Source organism: Pterocles gutturalis, unplaced genomic scaffold (assembly GCF_000699245.1).
Source record: "Pterocles gutturalis isolate BGI_N339 unplaced genomic scaffold, ASM69924v1 scaffold38487, whole genome shotgun sequence".
NCBI lineage: Eukaryota > Metazoa > Chordata > Aves > Pterocliformes > Pteroclidae > Pterocles > Pterocles gutturalis.
In genome coordinates this window covers 43203-63674 of record NW_010114186.1, presented here as the reverse complement: position 1 = coordinate 63674, position 20472 = coordinate 43203, and the positions used below count along the sequence as shown (strand labels likewise).

The window sequence follows — 20472 nt, the reverse complement described above, 5'->3', positions numbered from 1 at the left end:
TAATTCCTACCACTAAAACAAATCAATCCCACTCTCTCCACTTTCCTTTAGGTTTTCTCTTTTTTCGGGAGGCAAACCCATGTTTGAGAAGTATCAGTGACTTCACGAAGTCCATGAGGAATTTTTGGTAGAATTTATACAGGTAATGCCCATGTTTTATGGGCACAAGTGGGCAGACTGACAGAAAGTGACTTCATCATTTCATGGGACACTGTGCATGGTGAAGGCATCCCCAAGTCTGCTATACACTCACAGCCTGCAGTGAAACATCATGTGAATGCTGGTAGTATGGACTCTGAAAGCAGTATAACTGTGTAGCTGTGGTGCTGCAAACAAGCTACTAAGCCTTGCTCCTGCCATAGCACTTTGAGTTTTGGAGTGACTCTGTGGTAGATACCTGAAGGATCTGAGCTCTGCTGGATAGAGATGACTTGCTTTACACAAATTGCTGTGGAGGCTGTATCAGAAAGATCTGACTTCTCTTAAGCTTTGCAGGAGCTTGAACCCATCTTCTTGATGTGCCCCTCAGTTTTGAAGTGAATGCCACATGTGATCTCATGTAGTTGTCAAGGTGCCTGATTCATGAGACTGCTGGTATTCCCGCTCTCCCACTGCTCCCTGCATTATATTTACTTTGGATTTCAGGGTTAGCATTTTCCATCCATTTTTTTCCTCCTGGCTGATAATATCATGCCTGAAATCTTTCCTTCTGAGATTTTAAATGAGGGCTGCCTAGTTCATCTGTCTGTAAAAAGTGTTGCTGAGCCGGTGACAGATTCAAACTGAACATCTACAGGGAAGTAGAAGCACACTGTTCTCAAGTCTCCCTCAGAAGCTGGGACAGGACTTCACAGTTGCTATTAAACTCTACAAAGTCTTGAGTGCTATTAGTACCGCTGTGCCATTAGGCAGAGCTAAATAAACTATTCCTTGGCGTGACCACATTATTTCTAATGCTATGATGAAGTGATAGATATTCTTGGATCATATTCATTCTGCATGTAAGCAAGTCTAAAACGGCGACATTAGCAGGCACTGCCACAGTTTATTCCAGGACTGGCTGTTGCTCTGTTATTTATCTGTATTTGATTTGGAAGCAAGTTCAGCTTGATCTTGGATGCTGTAGGAAGCTGAAAGCTTCACGCACAAAAGAAAGCTGTGCCAACATAAGAAATGGAGCACAACTTTGTTGCTCCGCCAGCATACGAGGAAATGAAGGTAAGGATACAGCCTTTGATGTGAGGATTAACCATGCCTGTTACTATTTGTGTCTAACAGAATCAGGTCACTGCACTGTTTATTCACTGCTCTTTGAGTGTCAGATGAATAAGGAAATCACAGTGATTTTGCTTGCCTCTTCTTGCCTTGCAAATCATGGAACCTCCTTGTATGCTGTCCCTGGAGACCCCCCCAAAAAAACAGGAGCCTGTCTCACTGGCACTGGCTGTGTTGTGCCCTACTGTTATTTGTTTAGCAGTTGGAGTCTAATTCTGCCTCTTTTGTGATATTGAACAGGACTGTAAATCACAGACAGTATGGGCTCACAGCTGCAGTAAGAGCACTGCAAATGGGGGCTCTAAACTAGAGCTGTAGGATAAAACCTATTGCTAGAGAGATACCCCAGGACCTGGAAGCTCAGTGGTGCCTAAAACAGCCCTGGCAGGATGATGGCACAGTTTGCAAAACTACTTAAAAGCCATTATCTGCTTTTAAAGTAGTTCCTGCTGCTGCAGCTCGGCAGATGCTACACAGTAGTAGAGAAAGCCTTATTTCAAGTTATGTAAATGTTTGTTCTTGCACTCTCTTCAGACGCAAGACATCACAACAGCAAAAGATGAGGGAGACTTGTATTTTCCTACTCCTGGCCAAGAAACCTGAAAAAACCCTATGGGTTTAACATAAACAATCCCGATCTATTTTAAGGAACAGTGTGTATAACCTCATCATGAGATTAATTCTCATTATTATCTTCTCTCCATCAGGCAAAGTCTCTGTTTGCTTCCAAGGTTTCAAAATCATGGCTGGGACTAAACTGAACGTACCGTCCTGACCTCCAGCCATCTGTTGGCAGCTGATAGAAATAAGTAGGCAATGTTGTTCGTGTCCGTTAGTTCCAGCATACGTTGTTTAAATCTGGCTTCGTGCCTGCCAAGAGCAAGGCTGTTATATTACAACACATTGCACACTCATACACAAAAGGATGAAGCATTAAACTCCGTTCTCCCTCCCCTCTCCCCCAATCCAAAACTATTGCCCTTCTGCCAAAGTTTGGGTTAAAAACTCTTCCCTGAGGACCCATACCTGTGCCAGGGCTTTCCTTAACCAGGCAGAGATACATGGTTATCTTTGGAGAGAGGGGGGGAAATCTCTGTTGGTGTAAGTGTATTAAATTCATGGCACCATGCAGTACTTAAGGTATGACCTGCAGTCAGATGGAAACCATTTTGTTGTTTCATATTCTACTGTCTGTTAAATACCCTCACTTGAATAAACTAGCCAAGTTTTATTCAGCAGCTTTATCATGCATTTTGTCATGGCAAGCTCTTCCATTTTAAAGTCTTAGGACCCTGCTGTGAAGCACCTGTAATCCCTCTTCTGCCAGAAACATTTTTTTTTCTGCCTTTTCCCACTGACACTTTATTTCCCTCTGCACAGCTTGTAAACATGGCAAGCAACCTCCCCAGAACAACAACTGGTAACAGTAATGACGCGGGGAGGAGCAAAGATGCACTGAATATTCTGCTCATCTGCCTTCCTGGCAGCAAAACTCCTGTTTTCCTAATGGAAAATCTGACACGGCCAATCTGTATCTTTTCATCCACATCCAGCTCATCTCCTGGGCAGTTTTAGACTTTTATCCTGTCAGATGACAAACAGCAAAGGTCACTGAAACTGCCTTCTGATCCAACTGTGCTACTTTGTGGTAAGTTATGTGAGGAGCTGCTCTCTTTTATCCTGGAACATACTGAACTCAAACTGCAGAGAATGACTAACAGGGCTATTAGAAAATACGAGCTTGCTGACTAAAAACTCTGGAGACTTCAGTTTTGGTTGACAGTGGAGCATAGACAGGGAAATGAAATTGCTTTGATTAGCACCAGAGATCCTGGAAAACTCAAGTGATGGTTATGATGCCTAGGGCTGCCTTTTGCTCTCTGACACCCAATCTCACCTTGCTGTTTTATTTTTTATGACTCCCAAGAAGTGCTAAGCTCCTTCATCTTTCTCAGTAGATAACGTGATGAAAGGCCACTCAGCCTCTCAGGAAGCACTCAGCATACATCAGCATTGGGCCTCAGTTATGACTTACTGTTTCAATACATCATTCTGGTTGATAAAGCTTGTTACAACATTTCATGTTGACCATTGGCTCACATCTCTTCAACACACCAATATTTTTGCTTGTCCTTACCACAGCACTCTGAACTAATAGCCTAGGTCCTAAAGCTAGCTTGAGGTGATGAAGCAGTCTTAAGCTAATTAAATAGGTGTGTAAATAGCATTGTAGTGAGATCTGCACCAGTTCAAAATTCTGCAGTGTACAGAATGAGTGCAAGTCATACCTACTGGGGAGCAACGTCAGGCTGGCACTTTGACAGACTCGCTATAATGTACTGAATATACATGAAAAATTTGTGCCTATATTTCATGTAGTAAGTAGAGAAAAGAATGCATAAAAAGTTGGAAAAATTCTCTGAATCTTCTGGAATTTATTTTTTGGTTTTGATTGACAAGGCTAGGTTTTACAATATTAAGATAGAGTTGTGTTCTGACATAGTTTCCTTGGAAAGCCCCTCTAGTTGCACATGTACTTTCAGTTGGAGGGTACTATAATGATGTTTTCCTGTCTAAGGAATGGGTTAAATACAGAAATGATTCAGAGGTTCTCAGACAGCACAGCTTGTAGGATATAGCAGGGGGGTCTGAAGGAGTGGTGCCTGTGCCTGCCTGGCAAAGGAGAGCTCCCTGCTGTCCAAGTAAGGTGTAGTTAAACTAAACACCTTAGAAGTTTAAATATCATATCCTAGAAAAGTCATCATCTTTAATTCAGTGGAAAACAAATACAGATAAATTAAATGTGCACAGGTGTTTCAAGGCATGGCAAAGCAACAGGAAAACAAAAATCTCTTCCCTTTTTTGTGATGGTTTAGTCAAAGTCCACCATATCCAATAATTTGCCCTCAGACATGCTCCAACAAGCTGGATGGGCCAGAGCAGAACCCAAGTCTTTCTCTAATAATTTGTTTCACAGACCTGAATGCTCTGATGGTGGTAAGGCCTTCAGCTGTCTCAGAGAAGTGACAGAGTAAAGGTAGCTGGGTGCTGTCATCAAGTTCTTGGAGGTCCCTGGAAGTACGAAAAACAACAGACAGCCATTACAATATAAATATCTGTCTGTAGAAATTTTACTGCATAACAGACAAGAATAGACATTTTGTGTATTGCACAAAACAGTATTTCTATAGTCTAGAAAGACACTGACATATGAATATCACATTTTTCTTTTGCCGTGGGAGCATTTGAATCATCTCCCCGCCACCTCCGCAGATCTACCTTTTGGCCACAGATAAGCTTCTCTTTGCCCCACAGCGATAATGACATTATCACATCTCTCCTGGATAAAAACCTGCTGTCCAATTTAGCCAGATCCTAATTACTTTTTATTATCAAATATTCAAATTTATTAATATAATTAATATAATTAACTTAAATTCAGAACAGTTGGTTTTAAACTTTGTAGCATGTTATTTACGGCTCTACACCAGGTATAAAATAGTTTGTGTATCTGCAAGTTTATCTATTTTATTGCAACTGTATCAGCTGGCCTAACAAAAAGGGTGCCTTTCCATATAAACCTTGCCTCGTTTGGAACATTTGTTAAGGACCATAACACGCTGAACATAAAATATAACAGTGTAGAGCAGACCTTCTGTTTGTGGTGTTAACTTTCTCATAATGGTTGAAATGGAGACAGCACTGACAGAGAAATAATATGAATGAGAAATTTCCTCAATTATTCAGCAATGGTATTTTCAAGACCTGCATGGAGCAATGATATTTGAGTCTAAAAAGTTCCAGACTCCTAGAACAGGAATGTTTTCCAAACCACACAAATACATCTTTCAGTAACACTCTGCCATTAGCATAGCAGCCAGTTGTATGAACAGAAGAGAGGCCAGATCATTAGATATTTAAACTCTTTATTAAAATCCTACTATGTTTGCACGCTGTACTAGATAAGCCCGGAGAAATAACTGCTCCATGTTACTCCATAACTGCTGAATGTTACAGTATACAGAGCTGAATCTGCTGCTTATGTTTTGATGATAAATATGCTCTCTTTCAAATTTATGATGGAAAATACACAGAAGTTTTTGAGAGATGTAATGGAAAATGCAACAAAGAGTCAAAGCGCTGCAAGAAATACTGTAAATATTTGCATTTCTAAAAATTAGTGAAGCTTATAGGCCTGGAAAGTACTGCACGCAAGTAAGTTATAAATACTGGCTGAAGCTGTTCCTTCATCCTACATTTCCCAAGACTATTTTTTCCAGACATAATTTGGATTTATTAATTTCTATTGTGGATTGAAAGAACACAAGTCAAGCCTGAATGCCTCACAAGTGATTTAAAAGAGTTTAATTTAAACAGATTAAAAAAAAAAAAAAAGCACTTGCTGAGACAGATTTTCCCAGAAAACTGCAGGGAAATAAAATGAATGAGGTAGTTATGGATTTGCAGAGCCAATGGATGCATGTGTGTGTGTATGTGCTGACTTACAGGAGTGACCAACTTCTCACTAGCTTGCATAGTATGGCTATCCGTACAGCACATGGGAAAACTAGGTTTGGAAATGGATGGAGACTTTACTCTCACATGTAAAATACAGAGAGAAACATTAGTGTTTCCCTGGGGTCTAAGACATCAGATTTGGCCTACTGTTGTGTATTTTAAGTAAGAGGTTTAAACAGTGTACACTGCTATGTGTGGCAGGACAGGGTGACACTCAGAAGACCATAATACATTTAAGAATGAAAACCAAGTCTCCTGATTCCTTAGCCACCTTGAGACCTGTTGTGCTGCCACATACAGCATTAGTTTGGAAATCTGATGGGAAAATAAAAAGGGTTCTAAACAATCTCAAAGAATTTAAGCAAATTATTTAAGAATTAAATATTTTTGTTTTGTGAATTCTTATTATAGAGTTTTCTTATGAATAAATCTCCTTGGAAATTCTGAGGAGAGCTGATGCAATGTAGGTTAAAGTGAAGCAAATTATTGATATGTTGCTCGGTGTCCCTCTTGCTCCATTGATTTAAGGGAAATAACTGATATAATTCTTTCTCAGGCTACCTAAATAAGAGTATTATTCATGAATCCAACTGTACTGGAATGCTCAGTTGAAAATCACTGTGTGCCTTAACTGGACACTACCAAAGAGCAGTCAATGCTTTACTATGTGGATACTGCAAAGACAGTTCCAGAAGTGCCAGTTGCTAACAATGGTAGATTATTTTGGCCTCCCTGCAGGTCAGCAGACACCTTGATGGGTGTTTTTATGCATCAGAAAGAGGAGTAAATCCAGACAGAAATCTGGCTGATTAAAAAAAAAAAAAAAAAAAAGCAGCATGACTGAGTTTCAGAAAAAAATTGTGAATGGTGGCTTCTTAAGGTATTTTTCTAAATTATATAATGGATTTAGCACTAGAAGCATGACTTTTAAGAAATCATGACACTCCTTTTGCTTAAAAAGTGTACTCTTTATAGCTGGCAAACCATTCTGAATATAAAATGTTGCTGTGCAGCAGAAAGGACTTTCTGTGGAGTTTTTTTCCCAATATGAAGAAAAAGTCATGACTGACCTTAATCCAGGACGTTCTTTTCCATTCTCTACTAACCCTCAAAAGGTCAAAGAAAAGCTTTGACCAGATGTGAGCTGGCTCAGTTGATTAACAAACTTCATGCTCATCTGACTGCATAGCCAACAGTGTACAAAAGCGATGCAAGTAGTGTTACTCCCCCAAATACTCCATTTGTAGTCAGGTCAGCTGGAAACATCCTCCAATGTATGTCTCAGACTCATACCTCAGGATCAAAAGTAGGACGCCATGGCATTTTTCCTCTTACATAGCTCTTATAACCTCACATTCCATCACAATTCTTACATACAATTTTTTAGAAGAAATTTTCAGAACAGATTTTTAATACATACTTGGAAGCAACTCTGAAGTATTTCTGGATGAAATAAAATGCTATCCCAAGAGGCACAAGAGCAACAAGGAACCACGGAGTGGCATAGGAGATCATTCCGATGGCTGACAGGCAGAGTAATGTGGACCGGGTAAGAGACTCCAGGGTAGGAGGAATGTGCTAGAGCAAAAGGAAAAACATACGTAAGGCAAAAATCACTGGTAGTACCATTATATGCCTTTTCCTATAGAGGACCATAGGGAAAGTGGAATGATATCACTGTGCACTCATTGATATTCTCCTTGTATCAGGAGCCTTTATGTTCCTGCGGATCTACTACTCAAATGTGCAGAGGTTGAAAAATGAGTTATTAGGTTTTGTCCTGAAGGTCAGTGTTTCAAAGATCATGGGGAAATAGGAGCCATTTCCACCTCATTCAGATAATGGGAAAGAAAGAGAAAATTGTTCTTGATATCCCAAATATTTAGAGAAACAGCATGCTTTTCTCAGAGCCTCTTAGTTTTCCTTCCATGTTCCCATCACCCTTACATCCAGGATTACTGCTCATCCAAACATTTTAATTCACAGCCATAGTGAAAGCATCCCTTCCTCTCCCTGAGTGCTCTGAATTCATGCAACATCTATTTGTCACGTATACTCCTATATAGTTCAAGTTATATTCTATCCTGTTTCCTGTTTGGAGCCAAAAATCTGTTGTTTTGCTAACCCAGACATTCCAACAGAAGCAACCAGTCTGCATATGAAAAAATTAAGAGCCACCATCTCCCACCATGTTTATTCTAATGGTTACCGGCCATTCCCAGAGCCTGTTTTTGTAATGCCTTTCTCTACTGAATATTTTAATGCATCATCTTATTCAACAGCTATGTGAAAATTTACAAAACCAAGATGTAATAAAACAGAGTGTATTGATATACCTACCTGATCAATGATATTTGTATCAGCAGAGAAGCGATTTAGAATTAGCCCCAACGGAGTTGTATCGAAGAACCTGTTGAACAAATGAAAACAAAAAAAAAGGAATTCCAGTTTTGGATAAAAAGCCTGGGCAGAGAGAACACAGAGCTGTGTCCTGCCATTTTCTAAAACCAAGCAGTAAATATGAATAACATAAGAGATCATAATGTCTGCATTCTGACTATCTAAATACTCCTCTTGGCATCTCTCCCCCCAAAATTTTTAAATCTCCTCCTTCAAAAACCTACCGTCTTGCCCCCTGCTCTTTCATCCACACTCCCTCACAACTTAAGACTCCTTCCAAAGATCACGGCCTGTCCCTGGCTGCTACTCAACCTCCCGCACAGCACTGGGCACCAGGACTCTTGTTTCATGAAAGCACTGTGATTTGTTATGCAGGCATCCTTTTGGCCACTTTGCTGCCTGTGAGAGACTGTGGTTATGGCGCACAGAACCTGTCCCCAGCCACCAGAAGAAGCTTGGTGTCCACATCATTTGACACCCATGCCCATTGCTCAGAGTTGAAGCTGGGTGCCCTGGAGCTAGAACTGAACTGCACTCAAAGCTATCCTTGACACCCCAGCCTGGAAGGGGGTGCCAGCTGTCTGGCACATTTCAGACAGATAGAAAAGGGGGCAGAATTTCACCTGTTCTGACATGGATTTTTTTCCCCCCTGACTATCTCACTAGTTATTTTCACTTTTTGAGGCTTTGAAGAAGACAGGGCAAATACAAGAGCTTTTCACATGAGTACCCTTCCAATTACAAAGAGGACATGTTTTGACCAGGTAGCTTTTCAGGAGGAACGTTATTTTTTGCTGTACCTGATTGGCCCAAGGATGATCTTGTTGAGGAGATTATGGTGTAGGTTCTTGGCTGCTGTGAGGCCCATCCACTCCACAGTCAGAGATGTGATGAGGCAAAGGACAATCCCTGCTCCAGAGAGGATGCTGAAGACAGCTACATGATAAGTCTAATAAAATGACAAATACATTAATCCTAGAAATAAACACACATTTCTCTTTTCCACTAGGAAGTTCCCAAGGTACCTGGCACCAATCAGCTAGTATGTCACATCACATATATTACATAATTATAATAATGTAATCTTTTGGAAAAAAAACACTGTGATGGAACTGCAATTCATTACGTTCACATAATTAGAAGATCTGTCAGTTCTAAGATCCCTGAACCTGCGGATGAGTACCCTTTACGACTTTGAAGTGATAGTACTTAGAACTAGTGAAGATAGACTAACTGGATAAATACAAAAGTATGCAAACTGTTAGCCAAGAAACTCAGACAACCAAAGTAGAACCTCTCAAGAATTAAGGCATTTGAGAGATGTTGGAAAGTTCCACTTTAATAAGTTCAAGCACCACTAAAATTACCAGAGCAAATCCTAAACTAATCTGCCAGGGCAATAACACATTTAAGCCTTCTGAAAGTTTACTAAGTGGATTCCCGTGAGATATTTGTATATGAGGCAAATTTACAGCTATAAGCAGATTGTATGTAAGTAATACATTTGAAGATTTTTCTTTTTTTTTTCCTGGCAGGACATTACTGGACAGCCAGTACTTAAGAAAATGGGGTCATTGACCAGATGGAAGAGTTTAGTATGAGATTTCTTCCTTTGAAAAGTCAATCATTTTTCTAACTAACTTCAAACATGCTTCTGTTTCAGTTTTACACATTTGAAAAGACTGATAAAATTTGAATTGTTTTATGTTTTAGCATAAACAATTAATTCCTCTTATTTAATAATCAATCTTATTATATTTATCTCTTTCCAATGTAACTGGCTTCTAGAGGAACAGCAAATAATTACTTTAGAACATTTCTTCCTTTTTTTTTTTTTCTTCCCTCTGTCAAGCTCCAAGATATGGCCCACCTTATCTGTGCTCTTAGCATCATCAGCGTTCCTGACTTCCTTTGCATTGTCCATGGATGTCCACGTAGCAAGCCAATAATCTATGGCCACTATAACTGAGTGTTTCAGCAACTTTGAAAAAATCATCAGAAAGAGCAAGAAAAAACCTCCAGAGGTTAGATATCTCCAGCAGGTTTTCCATGGCATCTTTGTCCTGAGCCTTAAGACAGTTGACATATTATCATCTTCATCTTCTTCCTCTTCTTCCTCTGTGACTCAGAAATTTGATCAAGTTAGCTTGGATGCAGTACTAAGAATTATACCTCATTTCACTGGATCTGGTCAAGTTTTTTGTATTGAATTATAATTTTAATGGCAAAATTCATGTGATTTAAAAACAGCGAACACTTCAGACATATTTTCATAGGACTTCCCCTGTGCTCTTTGAACTAATCTGTAGACTGTCAGTCTTTGACTAGTTACAGTTTTGTTAATGAAATATTTTTGTAATCCAGGTCTTTAGTACTGATTATTTGTAGTAGAGTCTAGACCTTTCCCAACCTGTTCAGTTGCTTTTATTATACAGTCAGCAGAGCACTTTGGGTCACATGGAAGATTCTAGAAAGCTCTCCAAAGCTTTCCGTACAGAGACTCTGTCACCTGTTGCATGAAAGAATTCCATTTTTTCTTTATTCCTGAGTACTAAAGTTTTGTCTATATAAAGAGCACAGCTGTGGGATTAATGTTTCTTCTAGTCCTACCTTTGACTGTACAATTGTTCACATTATACTGAAATACAATTGGTGGAAGACTTCTGCTGTGGGAAATATATATTCCACAGGTGCATAAACATTACATTTAAAATTTTGTTTTTCCAGGTAATAGGAATATACATCTCACAGCCTTGCAGGCTGCACCTGGGGAAAAGAAATGTTGACCTGCTCTTGACAGCTCTGAACTGACAGCATTTCCACCCATTTCTGATTTTGAACATTAAAAATGAATTAGTAAGTGATTTCTTGAAAGTTGAAATTCTACACTATTCAGGACACAGAGACTTTGTGTACCTTTCCTAGGTCACATAATAAGTATGGATGACCTAGAATGCAATGCCAGGTTATATTCCTGCCCTGAAGTTACTGATACATGGTTTTTCATCTGAATCATGTCTACTTTTTGCAGGTATTCTGTGGACTATATGGACATGTCTTTTTTCCCTGTGTTTTCTATTTTACCCCACAAAGAAGATACAGGTTTTTGGCAAGGCTTTCTTGCACATCCCAAAAGGAGGAGCCTGGGAATGACCTCAGTTTAAACTCCTCCAAGAATTTGACTGATAAAATGACTGATGACTGCATATAGTAAGAGGTGTTCTTCTCAGCTCTGCCAAAGAAGTATGAAGCCAAGATATTATTTCCATCTCAAGGGATTTGTAGTCCAGCTCTGCCTATTGTGCAGTGATTGGGAATTTCTTCAAAATGGAGCAATCTAGGACCTACAGACCTATGACTTAAGACGACAATCCGTCATGAACTTTGCCAGATGAAACACAAGGCAGCAATAAAGAGCCTGCTAATAGCCAGTGTGCATTCTGTGACCACTCCAGCCAGCATCACCGTTATAATCCCTGAAATTAGTGCTCCTGTTGAGTTAAGGTGAAACCTTCAGTTCACCTCTTCTCTTTCCTGACAGAAACCTACTGCTTGCCAGGGCTGACTATTCTCTTTAGTCCTGGTCTACCATCCCAGGGATGTTCTTGATGGTTCTTGTTGCCAGCTGCCAATATCCAACCATTCTGCTCCCCGCCCCACTTTAAAAGTGATATGAATCTGAATCTGCACCTCTAAAAGCAAGGTGATATTTCAAAAGCCCTGGAGAGATATCTCATGAGGGACAGGGCTACAGCTGATCTAACATTATTGTGCCAAAGACTAGGCAGAGCTGCCTCAATTTGCACTAACAACAATTCTTTGTGTTGTTTTACTTCTATTTCACCCCTCACTACCTCCAGGCAGTATGATTTAGCAGAGAAATTAACTTGTTTTGGTACAGCCTTATCCCTGCACAATGTTCAGAGAAATCTAAGGAGAATCTCTTAAACAAGTTATATTCTAAACAGATTGAAGTATGCGACTGTTATTACCAAGTGTCATCAACATCTTCATACTTCATTGCTAAGAACTGACAGTTTGGTAATAGAGTAAATAAAGTGAAATGATAAAACATACCTTCATCTTCATCTTCCAGTTGTGATTTGGATTCTCTGGGGTACATGGCCCTTCTAAGGGTTTTTCTCTCAAGAGTAGTCTGGTCAGCTTCCATATCCTGTAATAAGGGAACTTATTTATTAATTTGAAGGCTTAGCTGTCTGCCACTGTGGTAGCACCAACGGTAACATCAAAGAGACTTTATTTGGATCAGTTAGCTCACAGGATGCAAAAGCACAGTGTTTTAGGATTAATCTTTCAGAAAATCATGCTTTGTCCACTTCCTTCTCTCCCTCCTTCTGTTCTTTCATTCCCTCTCTTCTGGAATGGTAAAAACTTCAAAAATGGTCTTTAGAGAATCCTAAATGCTCATGGCAATAACACAACAAAAGGCTAAGAAATACTTTAGGAAGTCCCTTAGTCAGTCCCTTGCCCCAGCAAAGGATCAGTTGTTCACAGCATCCCAAAAGGATGTTTGCCTAACGTGTCCTTCAAAACTGCCCATGGCAGATGTACCGCACACTTCCTAGACAATCTATTCCAGTCCTTCAAGTTCCTTACAGTTCATGTGTTTTTTACCTAATGCCTGGTTTAAAACTTGTGTCCTGACATTGGGTTTTTTAGAAATGAACTGAAAAATATTTCCTTTCAGAAAGGTCACCCTTGCCCACATGTTACTATTTACCTTTTCCAATTCTTGATCTTGGCGATTCATCAAAGTTTTCCAGTGCTCATATAGCTCAATATCCTTGTTTTGGATATCCTTTAGAGTCCCTTCTCTAAGCACCATTCCATCCTTCATTGCTATGATCTAGGGGAGAAAGCATCCAATAGGTCTACTCAGCAACATATATACCGTAAGAACTGACCTGGGTCCTACAAGACATGTGAGATTAGCATTATGCAAATTTCTGTGTTCACTGTACTTGGTATTTTATTAATTACTTTTTGATTTTGTTGACATACCTCATGAACTGAAACTTCTATAAGCCGTGCTTAACTGTACTTGTAAAAAGCACGGACAAGACATAGTCATATTGTAATAATCATATAGTAATAGTCATATTTGCCATTAAGTCACAAGTCCCAGTGGCTTTCAATCAAAAAACCTACACAAATAATACAAAAATAAAATTGTTTCTTCTACTATAAAATCCGTATTATGTAAAAAGTTGCAGGAAGTCACATGACAGATGGAATTAAGAAGGAGGGACTCTTACAGAGAAAAATAATGATCCCATCAAACGTTACGGTGCTAACTTCAAGTGTATGTTCATCATTAGCAAATCTGCATCATGGCATCTCTTCTCTTACCCAGTCAGCATGTGGTAGATATTGCAACTTATGTGTCACCAGAACAAGAGTCCTCTTGTCTTCTTGGAGAAACTTCAAAATCCCTTCCTGCATTAAATGATCACTCAAGTGAATGTCCAGCGCAGAGAATGGGTCATCCTGCAATAAAATAAAATAAAATAAAATAAAATAAAATAAAATAATATAAAAATTAGAACAGAACATAAGAATTAGGGTTTTTTTCTTTCAAGAGTTTTTTTAAAATAGAAAACATCTGTCATTACTAGTGTTTCATCTCTCTCTAATGACGAAGGCCTAGTCAGAGGGCTGCACTATGAAACAGTGCGCTAGAATCCAATACTCTTCAAATCATAGCAATAGATCCAGTTAATTTTTTGTGTTTAGATGTGTGTAACTGCCGTGCTGACAGTAAGGAGTAAATCAGACCAGGAACACTAGAACTGAAATTTCCCATCCAAATTTGAAAATACCAGGAAACAGAGCCAAACTTGGGCCTAATCTTGATGGGAAACTAGCACAGGTAAGATAAAGCAGAGTCAGGAACTATTCTAATTTCCTCCGAACTAAACTGCAGAATTGCTTGTTTTTCACTTTGAGTTAATGTGGCTAGCAACAAGACAACATTCAGACAAGGATATTATATGCAAACACTTTTCCTCTAAGAACGGAAGTCCCTGGTTAATTTTGAAGAGGCTCAAACAGCCCCTTCACAAGCAGTGGTCTCCTGAAATTCCTGACATGCCTTGAAATTAGGACCAGAGAAGGGAAAGTTCATCCAAACCCACAGCACTCTGCAGGAGGGCACTGGACCCTCAGTCTGTTCATTGCTCACAAGCAGTTGCATCATGGTCCCTTTTACTTAATCAGAAGTCCTGCTGATTTCAGTGGGACTGTGCTGATAATAGGTCACCACTGAGAGTAAGCAGAAGTTAGACAATCTGTTCTACTCTTCCAGTGTTAATCTCTGTAAGAAATCTTCATCAGTCTCCCAGTATGTTTTGGTGCTGCCTCTGGTGGATGTTTATCTCCTATTTCTATAATTTGGATTTGGAGCTGAATACCAGTCCCTGTAGTTTTCTAAATCTAACATAAATTTTTCTAAAGCTAAATATAAGGAATGACAGGTTTATTACTAACTTTTCTTGCTCCATGTGAAAAAGAAAAATCTTACCAAGAAGACAATGTTGGTGTTCTGATAGAGTGCTCGAGCTACACAGATTCTCTGTCGTTGGCCACCACTTAAATTAATCCCCTATTGAATATAATGGATCAGAAATATGCATCTTTGAATAAACATTATGATAGTACTTTGGAAATGTGATTTTTTACATTTATACAGAGTTCCAACAAAAATAAAAAGCTTTGTTAAAATGCTAATCCTGTTGATAAACAAGCATAATCCTATATAATATCAGAAGAAAAATGATTATTCAGCAACTAATCATGGGTAAGTGTACATAATGATGAGCTTTTCTAAGCACAGTAGGCTTCTTAGATTGAAAAATGCAACCAGTACTAGCATCAAATTCTTCAAGCAAAATATAGGAGACTTTGATAAAAAATCACATTTGAAAAACAGCCGAACAAGGAAAAAATTTTCAACTTTTATTTGCAGTAACCCCTGGTAAATTACAGTCAATGACCAGGCTGGCAGCCCAATACAGACTAGATCTGTCTGACTGACATCAGAGAGTGCCTTCTTAATACATAGGCTAACCACACATAAAAGTATTCATATTATTTACCCTTTCTCCAATTTCTGTCTGATCACCAAATGGTAGTAAGTCAATGTCGGGCTGCAGAGAGCATGCATCTGTAACAGCTTTGTACCTGGAGAAACAACATGGTCATTGCAATTATTTAACTAGCCACTTACTTTGCAAACACAAAAACCTCAGGTCAAATTCACTGCTAAGATATTATGGCTCTGTGATGGTTGGATAATTGCAAAAATAAGTAGGGCAAAATGATTGTTCAGCAATTAATCATGGAGCACTGTACAGTAAGCATTGTAAAAAATGACATATTTATTAGTGATCTTTATTGGCGAGCTTACGTTTTAAAGATTCAATTACATAAATTATTGAGTACATTCCTCCTTACCAGGAGCTGTTTTACTTTACTCTGGAGTATTTGAAGCCATTTCCCAATGACTTATTATTCTTCCTCCTTTAGGAGCCTCTTTATTTTCTTCAATGTGATACTGCAGGACAAAGGATGCTTACAGTGCTTCTGATCTTGCCAGAATCAGGAAACCACTTGCAAAACCTTGAATTTTGTTGTGAGATCTCTAGGTCTGTGGGGTACTGGAGATGATCTGCTAATAAGCAGCTGGGATCTGACTGTTTGAGTGGTGTAATTCAGCCTTGCCCCTTTGATATAAGCAAAGTTAGGCTGATGGATGCAGTAACTAAAGAATCTCGTCCCCGAAATTTTAGATGCTTATCTGGATTTTGAGGTATTTGGTCATTGCTAAGTTTTATTAAGTGGGAATGGAGTAATACATCTTAACGAAGCACACACCGGGTGTATTTCTAATAACTTAAAACAAAGAGAGTGTTGCCTTTGAAAACATTAGCAATCTGTTTTCCTTAAGTCAAGTCACTTTTCCCACTACATTTGTTAGCTGACATTTTAAAAGGGAACAAGAAGCAAGTGCTGGATAAGCACAACAGAAGCTGTGCACCTCCGCTTTCACACTCCCTTCCTCTGTATTTCTAAAGGAAGAATTCGGGTTATTTCCTTGAGGCACCCCATCTTCATACCTGCAGTGTTTTTGTAAAGTGTCTGCTCCATAATTTGGTCTCAGCAGGATTAGCACATAAACTCAATGGAAACATGCCTAGAATCCCTATTTCCAGAGTCCTCTGGCAACCTCAGGCTCCATTAAACAAAACTGAAATATATCAGTCGTCTTCAAAGATGGGATTCATCTCACCTAACTTTAACTGCTTGAAAAATACACATACGGCTTCCTCTGTATTCCATGGAGAGCCAGTGCCGCTGTGTGATTTCTCACAAACATCTCAGACATGCACTCTGGCTAGAGGGGGAGCCTTGAAAGACTGATTTAAAACAGCAATCTTCCTTTTAGATGGCTAAACCCAGGTTAGCTAATTCCACCCCAGGGTTAATGTGCATTGGTATTTTTCATAATCTACAAACTTCCTCCAGAAGGAGAAGCCAAAAACTTCTTTAAAAGAAGCTGACAGGTGTTTTTGCAAGGAGATTGATATTTACCTCTGTTTATTAAATGGGCTCCCAAAGATAATGTTCTCCTCCACGGTTGCATTCAGCAGCCATGGCTTCTGAGCTGCGTAAGCCACTGAGTATCTGTTTCTACTGTAGACAGATAAAGAGCATTAGTAAAAAGCAAAGCACCCACATTATAAAATGTCTGAGAATCATTTTTATAAAATTAGTTTTATGAATGTGCATTCATAAAAATACAGGGAAACACATAGGCAAAGAAACAGTTTGCAAAGGGGAAGGGAAGAATTTTAAATTAGATGCTTTTGTTAGAACAGCACCCACTCTCCCCCCAATGGCAAAATTTACACTCTAGGTTGTATTCTATTCTCCTAGCAACAGCTGGTACCTACCTCAATTTAGTAACTGCAATTTCAATGCAAAGGCAAATTATGAATAATCAAAATTATTAAATTCTCACAAAAATAGCTATTTGGCATTTTTTTTCTCTGTCATCAAAACAAGTAGTAAAAAGGCACTTTTCAAATGGCATCAGGACACTTGACTTGCTGCTTTCTAAAGTTCTAGATTATTTTACATGATGTGGACATGAAATAGTTTTTTCTCAGTGAATGCTTTTTTCCTTTAAGTCTATTAGATCCTCAGTGGGCTGACATGGCATTGGAAAGGAGGGCAGTTTAATATGGATTGGGAAGGAATCACTACAGTCTCCTAAATATTTATTAGACATGCTTTAAACATATCTAAATACCTAACAAAATGTGTACAATAGGGGTATGAATGTTCTTTACTTCCAGCTGCTTTGCCTATGTATGGCGAAAAAGGACACGTAATTTCAGACATTTTTCTGAGATTTTTCTGAGATGCTGGAGATGTGTGAGGAAGGAGGTGTGAACTGGTACTGGCTTGTGGATCTGAACACTTATCTTCCTTCCCAGTCTCTTTGATGATATTGCTTCAAACCATACATTTGATAGAGCTTTGTATGTAAGCATCTAGGATTTGCTATTGAGACAGAGCGTGTGAGAAATAGGTGGTTAGAAGCAGTCAGTAGTATCCCCAAAATTTTAGGAGTTTTAGCAGTTCAGTATGCACTAGTATGAAATATGTCCTCAGGATTATCAGGTAGTAAACCATGGTGTGGCTCCCAACCACAGCTATGTGTGCCACTACTTCTCTATCATTTAAGACATTATTTTAGTTCAGCTTGTCCTTCTTTTAAACCTGCAGGTTCTCTCACTGAAGCCGGGGTGGAGTCACAGATTGACTTCAGTGGGACCACAGTTGTCTTTTTTTGCACACGCTGTGCTCTGCTCCATCACACAGCCATCAAGCTGGGTTACAAGCAAGATGAACCCCAGCGCTGATCAGAAAACATGCAAACACATGGGAGGGTACATGTAATGATGTCTCATATCTAAAGGACCTGTCTTGCAAGATATGGAGCACAGTAAACTCCCAGTGATGTCAAATGGGAGCTGGGAGTACTGAACATCCTTTGGACAACACTGAGGTAGTAGTGGTACAATGGCTGGAGAAGACTGGGATCCACTGAATTTAACGCAATCTGTCAGTTAATCCTACGGTAAATTATTATCGACGTGGTAAGAAAACACAGAAATGGCTGAAGGGTGCAAAGATGAAGGTTTGAGGAAATTCTGAATAAATGAATGAGTATATTATGATACACTAAAAACAAAAATAATACCTTCTGGATGCTTCAAAAGAAGGTTCAGTTTCATTTACACTGTAAGTTACGGTAAATGACATTTAGTAAGCAAGAAATATTGAGAATAATATCTTGTGCAAGTTTTACACACAGGGAAACTGGAGTTAAGCACATATTTTAAGAACAGAACATCACTTAGGGTTTTTTTTGTTCTTAAAGAGAAAACACACAAGGCCTAAGTAAAAGTACATAACTTTTTAAAATACAACAGTTCCATATCTGTAATGCATAGTGGCTAAACAGGCAAGTTATGCTGTTAGAAAATGTATTAAAAATGAAAACTGTATTGTAAAACCTATTAAAAATGAAATTATTAATATTGCCTGGGCATACAAGCCCAGCCAATGGTTGACAAGCCATAAATTAGCTTCTTCGCATGTTACACCAATGACCTGCAAAAGCTGGTAACTAACGTCAAATTTCCCCGTGAGCAAAGATAAGCTTTGCAGATATACCTTTGAATCAGCACAGATTTTGAACCTGTTTACAGCAGCAAGGCTGCATCAAGCCATGCATGGCACTGCAGCACCTAGGCTTTCCTTGTCAACCTCCACGTCCTAAAGATCATATCCATGAAACACATTTTGAAGAGCGTGCAATGGCAGTAATGACATAAATGATTTTGCAGCTCTCTCTGTTTGTTAATTGACTTATTAACACTGCTGAGGGCATGAAAGAGCAGTCAAAGCAGTTCTGGACCAGTGATGGTGCTCATGTCCAGGCACGGCAACACATCACTGCAAAGTAAAAAGCTGAAAGAGTATGTTTATGCCAGGTAAATGGAAACAGGCATTAGAAGGCACTAGAAAACTGATATTAATGTGTTATTTGCCTGACTTAAAAAAACCTCAAACAAATAAATCCTCCCTTCCCAAGCCTACAAATCCTCTAGACGAAATATTTTACTGCTGAGAGAGAAATGTCTGTTTGCCTGCTGGGATACCAGTAACTGCAGCTGCACTCATAAGCAGAGGATCCAAGTCTGACAAATGGCATAAAAATCCTAATAGCAGAGCCCTCATAATGCCAGAGTCAATTATTACGCATCTTCCCAAAATGCCAGAACTGTGACATATTGCTTTCTGTGCTGCACATCAACTCTCTAAGAACTTTGATAATTCATGCCTTCTAAAGTGTGCAGTCAGTGTTTCCTTTGTGCACCAATTGCCAGAGAAGATATTACATCAGAGGTGAATTAGCCCTGCTGGTTATCTCTGAAGGGTCAGAGAGCCATAAACTGAGGCTGAAGACAGATGTTGCTTCATCACCTCTATACAGCAGAAGCTCCCAGTCTTCTCTACAATGGAAAAAAAAAGTTACAAGAAAGCAAAAGATGGAGTCTAATGAGAGATTAAAAAAGAGGTTGGAAATGAGGTCAAGCCAAACAAAAAAGAAGAAAACCTAAATTTCCTTTATTAAAAAAACCCTATAACTTCTATCAGCAGAGCACTGGAATGGTAGAGAAAGGGATAATGCTTTCATTTACATGTTTGGGAGTGCTTCTGGGCATAAGCCTTGCAAGACCCCTTGCAATTCCGTACCACATTTAATATGTTTGCCATTATAATCAAATAGATTATCTGACTGAGTAAGGACTAACAATGATCACTTTAGGATCTCCGTTTCTTAAACTCTTCTTCCTTGGTTAGAAATTTCATTCCATGCTTAGCTTGACAAATACATTTTAATTCTTCCAAATTATGAGTGAGATTTCAGTGAGAACCCATGTTCACTAATCATCTCACGAAGAATCACATATAAGACCTTTGCTGAGCTAAGGCCGTCACAAATAAGGGGATTAAGTATTTGGTCTTGTACTTTATTACCCTACTGAATCTGAAAGAGTGATGTGATTGCAGGGCATGGGAGTGGGCTGAAACTGAAGCTAAGTTTCTAAAACGAGTATTTTATTTGACCACTGGGATTAGTAATCTTTGCTCTAACTTCTTTATTTTTTGAAATGTGGCTAT

General features: G+C 39.0%; 1 protein-coding gene across 1 annotated transcript in view; it reads right to left on the bottom strand.

Annotated features, from left to right (window-relative positions):
- The window catches only part of ABCC9 (ATP-binding cassette, sub-family C (CFTR/MRP), member 9), a 73933-nt gene that overhangs the window by 12399 nt on the left and 41062 nt on the right, over positions 1-20472 (bottom strand). Inside the window, exons 19-31 of the mRNA XM_010074763.1 lie at positions 18482-18520; positions 16804-16905; positions 15309-15393; positions 14735-14815; positions 13564-13701; positions 12935-13060; positions 12271-12367; positions 10082-10311; positions 8994-9142; positions 8134-8203; positions 7214-7371; positions 4255-4347; positions 2043-2145 (exon numbers count right to left, since the gene is read on the bottom strand). Of these exons, the coding sequence (XP_010073065.1) occupies positions 2043-2145; positions 4255-4347; positions 7214-7371; positions 8134-8203; positions 8994-9142; positions 10082-10311; positions 12271-12367; positions 12935-13060; positions 13564-13701; positions 14735-14815; positions 15309-15393; positions 16804-16905; positions 18482-18520 (1471 nt within the window). The remainder of the gene's footprint in view (positions 1-2042; positions 2146-4254; positions 4348-7213; positions 7372-8133; positions 8204-8993; positions 9143-10081; positions 10312-12270; positions 12368-12934; positions 13061-13563; positions 13702-14734; positions 14816-15308; positions 15394-16803; positions 16906-18481; positions 18521-20472) is intronic.